This window comes from Rhagoletis zephyria, unplaced genomic scaffold (assembly GCF_001687245.7).
Source record: "Rhagoletis zephyria isolate East Lansing unplaced genomic scaffold, Rhagoletis_zephyria_1.1 Rzeph_scaffold_00600, whole genome shotgun sequence".
Classification (NCBI taxonomy): domain Eukaryota; kingdom Metazoa; phylum Arthropoda; class Insecta; order Diptera; family Tephritidae; genus Rhagoletis; species Rhagoletis zephyria.
The window spans coordinates 201175-212964 of NW_016157684.1; the positions used below are offsets into that span (position 1 = coordinate 201175).

General features: G+C 34.4%; 1 protein-coding gene and 1 long non-coding RNA gene across 2 annotated transcripts; both read right to left on the reverse strand.

Annotated features, from left to right (window-relative positions):
- Positions 1 to 669: 669 nt before the first annotated feature.
- On the reverse strand, positions 670 to 6637 carry LOC108360644 (uncharacterized). The gene is made up of 3 exons (XR_001847156.1): positions 6612 to 6637; positions 4587 to 4590; positions 670 to 795 (listed from the first exon to the last, which is right to left on the reverse strand). It is a non-coding gene; the product is annotated as an uncharacterized LOC108360644 (long non-coding RNA).
- Positions 6638 to 10528: 3891 nt separating this feature from the next.
- Positions 10529 to 10921, reverse strand: LOC108360645 (piggyBac transposable element-derived protein 3-like). Its single transcript, XM_017613012.1, has one exon. The coding sequence runs from the start codon at positions 10919 to 10921 to the stop codon at positions 10529 to 10531; it is 393 nt and encodes a 130-aa protein (XP_017468501.1).
- Between the last annotated feature and the right edge of the window lie 869 nt (positions 10922 to 11790).

Here is an 11790-nt window from a genome sequence, read left to right on the forward strand (position 1 = left end):
ACATTGTAATGATTCTAGTATCATCATTTATGTGTATTGAACTATCAATATCTTATAAAGAGAAGTGTAAAATTTTGTTATCTAAAACTAATAAAGTTAGAAGGACGAAATTCGGGGATGTGGTAGTTTACATATTAGTCCTGGACATATATTTGTTTCAAAAATATCTAAACAAAAATTTCCATGGATATTCAAGGATAAAGTTTTAAAAGGACATTTTCAACATTTATTCGTTCTGGTGCAGCAAAATTATTTTTTTCTTAAATTCTGCAAAATTTTCCCTTTTAACTGATACCCACATTGTTACTCTACAATGCACCAAATCTTTTAAATAATTTTTTATTCAATCATATCCAGGAAATTTCAAAGTCCTTAAAAAAAATCCTGAGGTCAGAGAAAAAAATTAAAAGCGCAGTTATAGTATATTTGGCTCCTAGTTTTGTGAATATACATATTGATTTTTTCGTGTGTTTTGAAAATTTTTGGTTTTTGTCGAACGGTGTAGTACACTATTTAAAAAAAAAAGCACGAAAACTTGCACGGAGTCGCTAGTCTCTTTTTCGCTCCTGCCACGTGTGCTTTTGCTTTCATGCCGCTTGCCGCGCGGTCTCGCGGCGAGCGTGGTGCAACCAGAAAACGCAAAAAAAGATAACATTCATTTATTAAAGGCCAGCGCAAGTATATTTACCGCATTACGTTCAGTAAGTACTCTTTGCATTGTACTCTACTGACAACACATTGTTACTATTTTTCCGCATAAATACACTACTTGGCGTTGAGAGAGCAAAATACTTGCTATTCAGTGTTGCCACTTTGTGAGTAATTCCTCAAAACGTGAGGAATTTCGGGTGCGCTTGAGGATTTTTATTTTGAGGAAGTTTTTCTCGATATATTTTCAAATAACAAAAGCAACTATGTTTTAAACAAGAGAATTGTCAAATCGCTATGCAAATTTTTGAACAAAAAGATTTTCGTAGTTGTATAAAGAGCGAAATACGCCACACAAGCGGCTTGTCAAACATTCTTCAAACCTACTTTTCCCATTTTGCCATACACCGTGGTAACATGACTCGTTCAAGCAAAGAATTTTAGCTTTCTTTCGGTGCACAATGTAAAAGGGTTCGGTTTTCTTCGATTTTTCTCTCTTGCGTCCTTGTGTGGTGTTTTTCACTCTTAAGCACATCTGCATTTACTGCTAAATATTCAAAATGTTATCGATAATTTTTTTTCATTCCATCGTTATATTTTCAACTTATGTATTTAGAACTTGCAAAATCTCGGTAACGAATGCAGACAACACGCATTGTTCCATCATAAGATTATTCATATTGATTTTTCATTAATAATAATAATAGATTGGCGCTTACACATATGTTAGTGTTTGGCCAGCTTCTCCTCCGATTTGCGGCGTGCGCTTAGATGTTGTCACACAAAGCGGAGGGACCTACAGTTTAATGCCGACTCCGAACGGCGATTGTATTTTTTATGTGAAGCTGTTTTTCATGACAGAAATACACTCGGAAGTTTGCCATTGCCTGCCGAGGGATGACCGCTGTTAAGAAAAAATCTTTTTTTTTTATATATTTTGCGCTTTTGCTTTGGCCAGTGTTTGAAACCAGGTGCTGCGCAGTGGAAGCGGCCGATTTTTTCTTTGATTCTTCATTACATCCGGTAAATTATAGGAAAAAAGTTTTTGAATTAAAAGATTCTTCAGGTTCATATAAGTTTCCCAATTAAAAAAGGTATATCTGCATTTCTAATATAGCCCTTTTCTAATGCTTCAGTAGAACGTATACTTAGTAGTTTGAAAATGTGTAGGACTGACTTGAGGGCCAGATTGAGCACTGATATAGTTGCAGCAATATTATATACAGTATATTTTGCTTTGCTGCCTTTATGCTTAAGTGCACATTTAAGATACCTACCCAAAATGCGCATCTGAGACATTATTTTTAACATTTATAAGGAAAGTGCTTCGATATATGCATTCAACATACCTGCCCATTGGCGATACCTGCCTTAAAAATTGTGCAACTAGTATCAATTGTCAAAGAAAGTATTACGTTTACCTGCACTGGCCCTATAATTACCTACAAGCTTTTATTTATTTTGCTCATATCGCAGAACAACGAAAATGGCTATCAATTTATGTAGTTATATAGATAATAAGATACCATTCGAAAAAAATTTCGCTTGCATTATTTTCTACGTGATAAGTGCTTCTCCATTATTTGGTTTCGTAGGGATTCGGATACCTTCCTCATTGAAGTAGTAAAGAAAATTCGCTTAAGTGCCTTTTTCGGTTAGGTGCACAAGTTTTTCGTGCAAAGAAGGATGTGCAGCTAAGCAAAATATACTGTACTAACCAAGGCATACAAAACAACGGTGATACTTTGTTTGAAACGCAAGAAAAATTGTACCAATTGAATTGCAGAACGTAATTAATTTTTATATTAAGTACCTGTAAATTGTAAGCAGTACACAATACTCATATCTGCAAAAAGAAAACTTTGAGTAATTTGTTTGTTTATTTGTTTTTGAGGAATTTAGTAATTTTTTTGCGGCAACACTGTTGCTATTACTCCACCAAAGTAACAGGCTTACCTAATATTCACGCACGCCGCCGATCTGCTGTCAAAAATTTCTCACGCACGTACAAGTTGTATGGGGCCAAGTGAAATTGAGCGGCGTGCGTATGAAGCTAACTCAATTTCCAATTTTTGTTCTGCGATGAAATCAAATGCAAACGCACGCAAGCCAATTTCGGGTGACGCAAAAAAACAAATTTGACGGGGTATGTACCAAAACTGTACGTACACTATTTGCTCTCTTCGCGTACGAGAGATATTTGCTACTGCCAAAAGGGAGTAGCAATTCTACTTTCTGTATACATGTAGTACTGTAAGTACTTGCGTATTTTTCATTTCTGGTTGTTAGCCTACTAGTTGATATTGTTTTCGGCGTTGGTCAGTGAAATTGAAAGAGTAAAAATAGAATATGGAAATTGAGGATGTAAAGAAATGTTTACGGCCTTATTTATAGAAAGTTAAAAGTAACGTAGATTTAAACAGTTGTGTAATGTGACATTTTTATAAAACTTTTGTATTTAAAGAGCTTTTTAAATCTATATGCATATGCATTTTATTTTTTATGAATGTTTTATTTCTGGTTTCTAAATTGGTAGAAATCTGTATTTATTTAAAGATATTTGCAGTCATTAACCAACAAATAAGTTATCAAAAACAACAACTTAAGCAATGCTGCTATAAATAAATAAAATTATTAGAAATTAGGCAAATTAAAAATTTCAAAAGTTATTGGGAAAAGTAAAGTCTGAAAAAGTGAAAGTAAAGTAAAGTAAATATGTGTCTTTATTTAATATGTTTCCAATTCGAATTTCTTATTATGTATTAACAGCTATGTTTCCTTTGATGAGGATTGTCCTTTTCAAGTATATAAGTGGATGCAGTGATGATATTTAAAAAAAATTTCAATGAGAATATTATTACATATTTCCTAATCGTACATAATCGTTATATTTAAAAGGCGTTTACATTGTTCAACTCTTAGTTAAATGATGTAAACTTTTGATTCAACTAACCGTCTGTGTAAGTTGAACAGTGTAAACGCCTTTTAGCCTTAATCAACAATATTTAATACGGCTTTCCCACGGCACTCCAATTACGTAGTTCGCTCTCTCATTCATAACTCGCACTCCAATTACCATGTGAATTGCGAAGAAATCGCTGCCGTGACTAATTTTTATCGGAAATTTATCGAAACCAGTTCACAAATCAAAACTGGAACTTTTTCTGAGTACGAAAAGTAAAGCTTTACATGTGTACATCACCAATTAAATACGGAAGCTTATACATTTTAAGCAATAACTTACATTTTGCATAAATTTTGTAGCGAAGAAAAAAAAAACAAAACACAGAGATATAGAACTGTCAAATCGAATTAATAATAGGTTCATTCCTTATCTTTTTGGACTAAAATCTGAAAAGTGTCAAAATGCCAGAGCGTAAGCAAAATGCGCTCACTAAAAGAGAATAACAGGAAAAGTAAAGGAACGCAAAAAACCAAATTTTTAGTCCAAAGAATGGCAACAACAAAGCTAACGTCAAATAAGAATGGAAATGTATGTACAAAACACATTCACACAAGCACAAGCACAATAAACACTTACTATATCAAATTATTTTTTGCCTCCTTCCAATTTCAATTCACTTTTTTTACTTTTTAGATTATTCTCACTTTTTACGTATTCTTTAATTTCCGTTAATTTATATTCAGTTGAGTTTGACACTGTTCAGGATTTTGCCAGAAAAAATTCTTCTGACTAAATCTGACTCCTTCGGACTGATGAGAGTCACTCTCACTGAGTGTTGCTCTCTCATTTTTGCTGTCATTTCCGAGTTAAGGAACGCTTTTTGGACTAAATCTGACTACTTCGGACTTTTTCTGACTATTTCTGGGAGATAAGGAACGCTCCTAATATGCCCGTGAGAATGGGGGAATTCGCGATGGTAATTGGAGGAGCCTTCAAAGTAATTCACGGTGGCGTGGGGAAGCCGTATTACGACACGTCTTCACAGGCGAAAATTATTGCCTATCACATGGCATTTTGTTTGCCAAATGTGTATAAGTTTTATCAGTGGCAATACTTGTGAGAGGGCAAGTTTTTATCTTGATATATTCGTTGCATTGGAGCGCAAACATGCCTAACAAATTTTAAGAAAATGTGTTATTTCATGTTCAAGTACATAACCAAAAATAGCACAGGCTCAGCGGCGGATTCAGATTATTTTTGGGGTGTTTTTCCGGAAAAGTTTCCCCCTTATACTTATTTCTTTAAACGAGGAATTCTTGTATATATATATATTAGGGTGATCCAAAATAACTAGCCTAGCGAATTTATGGCCTTTTTACTGAGAAGGAGATTCTCCCATTTAAAAAATTTTTATTTAAGTTTTAAAAAGTGTCGGTGGGCATTTGAAATTTGTATAGTTATATAGTAGTTGTATAAAGAGCGAAATACGCCACACAAGCGGCTTGTCAAACATTCTTCAAACCTACTTTTCCCATTTTGCCATACACCGTGGTAACATGACTCGTTCAAGCAAAGAATTTTAGCTTTCTTTCGGTGCACAATGTAAAAGGGTTCGGTTTTCTTCGATTTTTCTCTCTTGCGTCCTTGTGTGGTGTTTTTCACTCTTAAGCACATCTGCATTTACTGCTAAATATTCAAAATGTTATCGAAATTTTTTTTCATTCCATCGTTATATTTTCAACTTATGTATTTAGAACTTGCAAAATCTCGGTAACGAATGCAGACAACACGCATTGTTCCATCATAAGATTATTCATATTGATTTTTCATTAATAATAATAATAGATTGGCGCTTACACATATGTTAGTGTTTGGCCAGCTTCTCCTCCGATTTGCGGCGTGCGCTTAGATGTTGTCACACAAAGCGGAGGGACCTACAGTTTAATGCCGACTCCGAACGGCGATTGTATTTTTTATGTGAAGCTGTTTTTCATGACAGAAATACACTCGGAAGTTTGCCATTGCCTGCCGAGGGATGACCGCTGTTAAGAAAAAATCTTTTTTTTTTATATATTTTGCGCTTTTGCTTTGGCCAGTGTTTGAAACCAGGTGCTGCGCAGTGGAAGCGGCCGATTTTTTCTTTGATTCTTCATTACATCCGGTAAATTATAGGAAAAAAGTTTTTGAATTAAAAGATTCTTCAGGTTCATATAAGTTTCCCAATTAAAAAAGGTATATCTGCATTTCTAATATAGCCCTTTTCTAATGCTTCAGTAGAACGTATACTTAGTAGTTTGAAAATGTGTAGGACTGACTTGAGGGCCAGATTGAGCACTGATATAGTTGCAGCAATATTATATACAGTATATTTTGCTTTGCTGCCTTTATGCTTAAGTGCACATTTAAGATACCTACCCAAAATGCGCATCTGAGACATTATTTTTAACATTTATAAGGAAAGTGCTTCGATATATGCATTCAACATACCTGCCCATTGGCGATACCTGCCTTAAAAATTGTGCAACTAGTATCAATTGTCAAAGAAAGTATTACGTTTACCTGCACTGGCCCTATAATTACCTACAAGCTTTTATTTATTTTGCTCATATCGCAGAACAACGAAAATGGCTATCAATTTATGTAGTTATATAGATAATAAGATACCATTCGAAAAAAATTTCGCTTGCATTATTTTCTACGTGATAAGTGCTTCTCCATTATTTGGTTTCGTAGGGATTCGGATACCTTCCTCATTGAAGTAGTAAAGAAAATTCGCTTAAGTGCCTTTTTCGGTTAGGTGCACAAGTTTTTCGTGCAAAGAAGGATGTGCAGCTAAGCAAAATATACTGTACTAACCAAGGCATACAAAACAACGGTGATACTTTGTTTGAAACGCAAGAAAAATTGTACCAATTGAATTGCAGAACGTAATTAATTTTTATATTAAGTACCTGTAAATTGTAAGCAGTACACAATACTCATATCTGCAAAAAGAAAACTTTGAGTAATTTGTTTGTTTATTTGTTTTTGAGGAATTTAGTAATTTTTTTGCGGCAACACTGTTGCTATTACTCCACCAAAGTAACAGGCTTACCTAATATTCACGCACGCCGCCGATCTGCTGTCAAAAATTTCTCACGCACGTACAAGTTGTATGGGGCCAAGTGAAATTGAGCGGCGTGCGTATGAAGCTAACTCAATTTCCAATTTTTGTTCTGCGATGAAATCAAATGCAAACGCACGCAAGCCAATTTCGGGTGACGCAAAAAAACAAATTTGACGGGGTATGTACCAAAACTGTACGTACACTATTTGCTCTCTTCGCGTACGAGAGATATTTGCTACTGCCAAAAGGGAGTAGCAATTCTACTTTCTGTATACATGTAGTACTGTAAGTACTTGCGTATTTTTCATTTCTGGTTGTTAGCCTACTAGTTGATATTGTTTTCGGCGTTGGTCAGTGAAATTGAAAGAGTAAAAATAGAATATGGAAATTGAGGATGTAAAGAAATGTTTACGGCCTTATTTATAGAAAGTTAAAAGTAACGTAGATTTAAACAGTTGTGTAATGTGACATTTTTATAAAACTTTTGTATTTAAAGAGCTTTTTAAATCTATATGCATATGCATTTTATTTTTTATGAATGTTTTATTTCTGGTTTCTAAATTGGTAGAAATCTGTATTTATTTAAAGATATTTGCAGTCATTAACCAACAAATAAGTTATCAAAAACAACAACTTAAGCAATGCTGCTATAAATAAATAAAATTATTAGAAATTAGGCAAATTAAAAATTTCAAAAGTTATTGGGAAAAGTAAAGTCTGAAAAAGTGAAAGTAAAGTAAAGTAAATATGTGTCTTTATTTAATATGTTTCCAATTCGAATTTCTTATTATGTATTAACAGCTATGTTTCCTTTGATGAGGATTGTCCTTTTCAAGTATATAAGTGGATGCAGTGATGATATTTAAAAAAAATTTCAATGAGAATATTATTACATATTTCCTAATCGTACATAATCGTTATATTTAAAAGGCGTTTACATTGTTCAACTCTTAGTTAAATGATGTAAACTTTTGATTCAACTAACCGTCTGTGTAAGTTGAACAGTGTAAACGCCTTTTAGCCTTAATCAACAATATTTAATACGGCTTTCCCACGGCACTCCAATTACGTAGTTCGCTCTCTCATTCATAACTCGCACTCCAATTACCATGTGAATTGCGAAGAAATCGCTGCCGTGACTAATTTTTATCGGAAATTTATCGAAACCAGTTCACAAATCAAAACTGGAACTTTTTCTGAGTACGAAAAGTAAAGCTTTACATGTGTACATCACCAATTAAATACGGAAGCTTATACATTTTAAGCAATAACTTACATTTTGCATAAATTTTGTAGCGAAGAAAAAAAAAACAAAACACAGAGATATAGAACTGTCAAATCGAATTAATAATAGGTTCATTCCTTATCTTTTTGGACTAAAATCTGAAAAGTGTCAAAATGCCAGAGCGTAAGCAAAATGCGCTCACTAAAAGAGAATAACAGGAAAAGTAAAGGAACGCAAAAAACCAAATTTTTAGTCCAAAGAATGGCAACAACAAAGCTAACGTCAAATAAGAATGGAAATGTATGTACAAAACACATTCACACAAGCACAAGCACAATAAACACTTACTATATCAAATTATTTTTTGCCTCCTTCCAATTTCAATTCACTTTTTTTACTTTTTAGATTATTCTCACTTTTTACGTATTCTTTAATTTCCGTTAATTTATATTCAGTTGAGTTTGACACTGTTCAGGATTTTGCCAGAAAAAATTCTTCTGACTAAATCTGACTCCTTCGGACTGATGAGAGTCACTCTCACTGAGTGTTGCTCTCTCATTTTTGCTGTCATTTCCGAGTTAAGGAACGCTTTTTGGACTAAATCTGACTACTTCGGACTTTTTCTGACTATTTCTGGGAGATAAGGAACGCTCCTAATATGCCCGTGAGAATGGGGGAATTCGCGATGGTAATTGGAGGAGCCTTCAAAGTAATTCACGGTGGCGTGGGGAAGCCGTATTACGACACGTCTTCACAGGCGAAAATTATTGCCTATCACATGGCATTTTGTTTGCCAAATGTGTATAAGTTTTATCAGTGGCAATACTTGTGAGAGGGCAAGTTTTTATCTTGATATATTCGTTGCATTGGAGCGCAAACATGCCTAACAAATTTTAAGAAAATGTGTTATTTCATGTTCAAGTACATAACCAAAAATAGCACAGGCTCAGCGGCGGATTCAGATTATTTTTGGGGTGTTTTTCCGGAAAAGTTTCCCCCTTATACTTATTTCTTTAAACGAGGAATTCTTGTATATATATATATTAGGGTGATCCAAAATAACTAACCTAGCGAATTTATGGCCTTTTTACTGAGAAGGAGATTCTCCCATTTAAAAAATTTTTATTTAAGTTTTAAAAAGTGTCGGTGGGCATTTGAAATTTTATATGTAAATAACATGTAAAAAAATTAATTTTCATTTGAAATGTTATAACTTTTGAACCGTTATAAAGAAGGGATATACGTTTTTTCTGGGCATATTCTTGTAGGATATAAAATTCTCTAAAAGCTGACCCTGAAGTTGATTGTCTTAGAGACGTTTAAGAGTATTAAATATGTTTATGATATTACTGAACGAGATATAGCGTTGATACAAAATTATAGTTAAACTTTGACGAAATACGAAGAACAAGCAATTTCTTTTGCAAGTAATACAACGACAATTAAATAATTTAAAAAGAAATAGTCAAAACTTGTTAATATGTGGCGGTCTTATAATTATGTAACACAGTGTACTATTAAATCGTTTGAATTGTGCTTTGAGAAACTTTGAATTGTTAATTTATTCGTTATTTATGTGTTTCAATGTGGAGAATTCGTCCTCCTGGAATGTAAAAAAATTCTGGTCACCTCAATATTATAGACATCACTACAATAGTTAAGAAGTTATGTCTATTTAATTACAAAAATTAAAGAATTTTAGCTCAGAGAACGTTTTTGCTTGCATTCTTACCCTTATGTACGAAAAACTACGTTCATCTGAATTATATACCAGTGACCCAAACAAAAACTGGGACGCGACATTTGGGCAAGTTTTGGCTATTTTCCTTTAGTTTTTTTTTTTAATTTTTATTATTTTTCTATGACAGCAAAACTGATTACTTAACAAACACCATATAAATCCAAATTTCTGACTTTGTGGAAAAATTATTAAAATTCTGCAAAATTTCACCAAAATTTCAAACTTTTTAATCAGCATCTTTATAAAAAATGGTATGCAGTTTTGTTGACCATTTAATTTTAGTACAATAAAATATAAATATGAAGTAGCTAAGGCTTCCCGTTGATTTTTGGCAATTTTTTATATCGAATACACATATATGTACAGTTGGTGGTTGGTTGAAGTACTTCAATCTTTTAGGAGCTTGCTGCTCATCTTCGCTAAAGGTATTTGAGGAACGACCCCGTCGGTTTTCATTTTGAAATGTTGAAGAAATTGTTTCAAGAGTATTAGCCAATCCTTTTCTAAAGACAAGTAAGTCCATTTGGTCTTTCTTAGGTATATCATTTCTATCTGCATCCGCTTTATACTCGAACCAACTCGCCACTATTGCCATGTCAAAGAAATGAATAATAACGCGTGGGGTCCACTTTTTAGATTTTATGAAAATACGGTAATGCTGCAACATTTGATCAAGAAGATCTACGCCACCCATTCCATTATTATAAAGCTGCACAACTTCAGGTCTATCAATCTCAATATACCGCTTTTCTTTTTTCTCGTATCGTTCTACTTTGTCTTTGATGCCAATTCCCACAAAGTTGGATGCTAAGTAAACTCCTTTGTTGTCGAACCATTTTGTGACAATAACTTTTCCATCTCGGCTCACCACTTGTTCAGCACAGCCGCGACCTTTCTTTCATATTACAGCATCTGTATTGTGCCAGCTGCTAGAATTTTCCTTTTCCCCAAAATTTCAAGTAGAGAATACGCGGTGAAGAAATTATCTGTGTAAACTTGGTGACCAGTTGAATCTTGGGGCACTCGTTTTAGCAGCTGTAATGTGATGGAAGCACCAAAACCATGTTTATTGATAAGGCTTGGTTCAATTTCAGTGGATGAGCCCTGATAAGCAATGAAATCATACAGCATTCCACTTTTTCCACAAAGCACATAGAGTTTTATTCCCCATGGACAAGGTTTACCACGTATATACTGCTTCATTCCCATGCGCCCTGTAAATGGTATAATCTGTTCGTCAACGCAAAGAGTTTCCTTCAACTGGTGCTCCAATAATCGCTTCCGAATCGCATCCATAATTGGTCTCACTCGATGAAATTTGTCATTGTTTTTTGGGGGAAGACAAGTATCCACTAAATGCAAATGTGTTCGTAGCGCATAAAAACGATTTCTTGTCATATTACTAGTGAAAATTGGCAACGCTGTACCTTTCTCCCAGACCATTGCTACCCGTGGAAACTTCAATATACCCATCATACAATGTAAAGCGAAGAATTGCCGAATTTCTCTTGGACTAGTTGGCTGAAAATTTGATTCTTTCTGCACACTATACAGATTAGTGAAATTGGAAACATCTTCAAAAAATTGGGGCGGTAAATATTTTTGAAAATATTCGTATTCACTTTTGACTGCTGTAGGCAACTGTACAGGCGGAACTAACAAAAAATTAGCAATTCGATTATTACTGCGGGAATGGCGCCACTGAACATCGATTTTCTCAGTAATATTTGCCAAATCATAGTTTCCTTCTGCTGCTTCTATTGGTGTACTTACTCTCTCACCTGCTATTGAACGCAATACTCTGACGGAGAAATATGAATTTTGTGCAACATTTTCTTCGCTCTTTGTTGAGGGAGGGAAAAAGTCGTAACGTGTGCACGAACAGCTGGTGGAAGTTCATTTATTGGACTCAAATCACGTTCCTCCACATTTTCCTCAGTGCTGGTGTCGTAATTTTGAGCCCCCTCATCTTCAATTCGCTTCTTACTAGTAAATTCCACTGAATCGATCTCATCACCTCCCGATTCATCGTCGAGATCTGAAAACTCTTTCAGAAGGTCTAACATTTGGTTTTCAGTCAACGTGTTATGTCACTACATGGTTGGGCAAGACGAGGCGGCATGCAGGCATGCTTGCAGGCCCAAACTTGCCCGACGGTCCGGGGA

Coding starts and splice junctions, on each gene's coding strand:
- LOC108360645 (XM_017613012.1), bottom strand. CDS start 10,921: ATGGATGCGATTCGGAAGCGATTATTGGAGCACCAGTTGAAGGAAACT.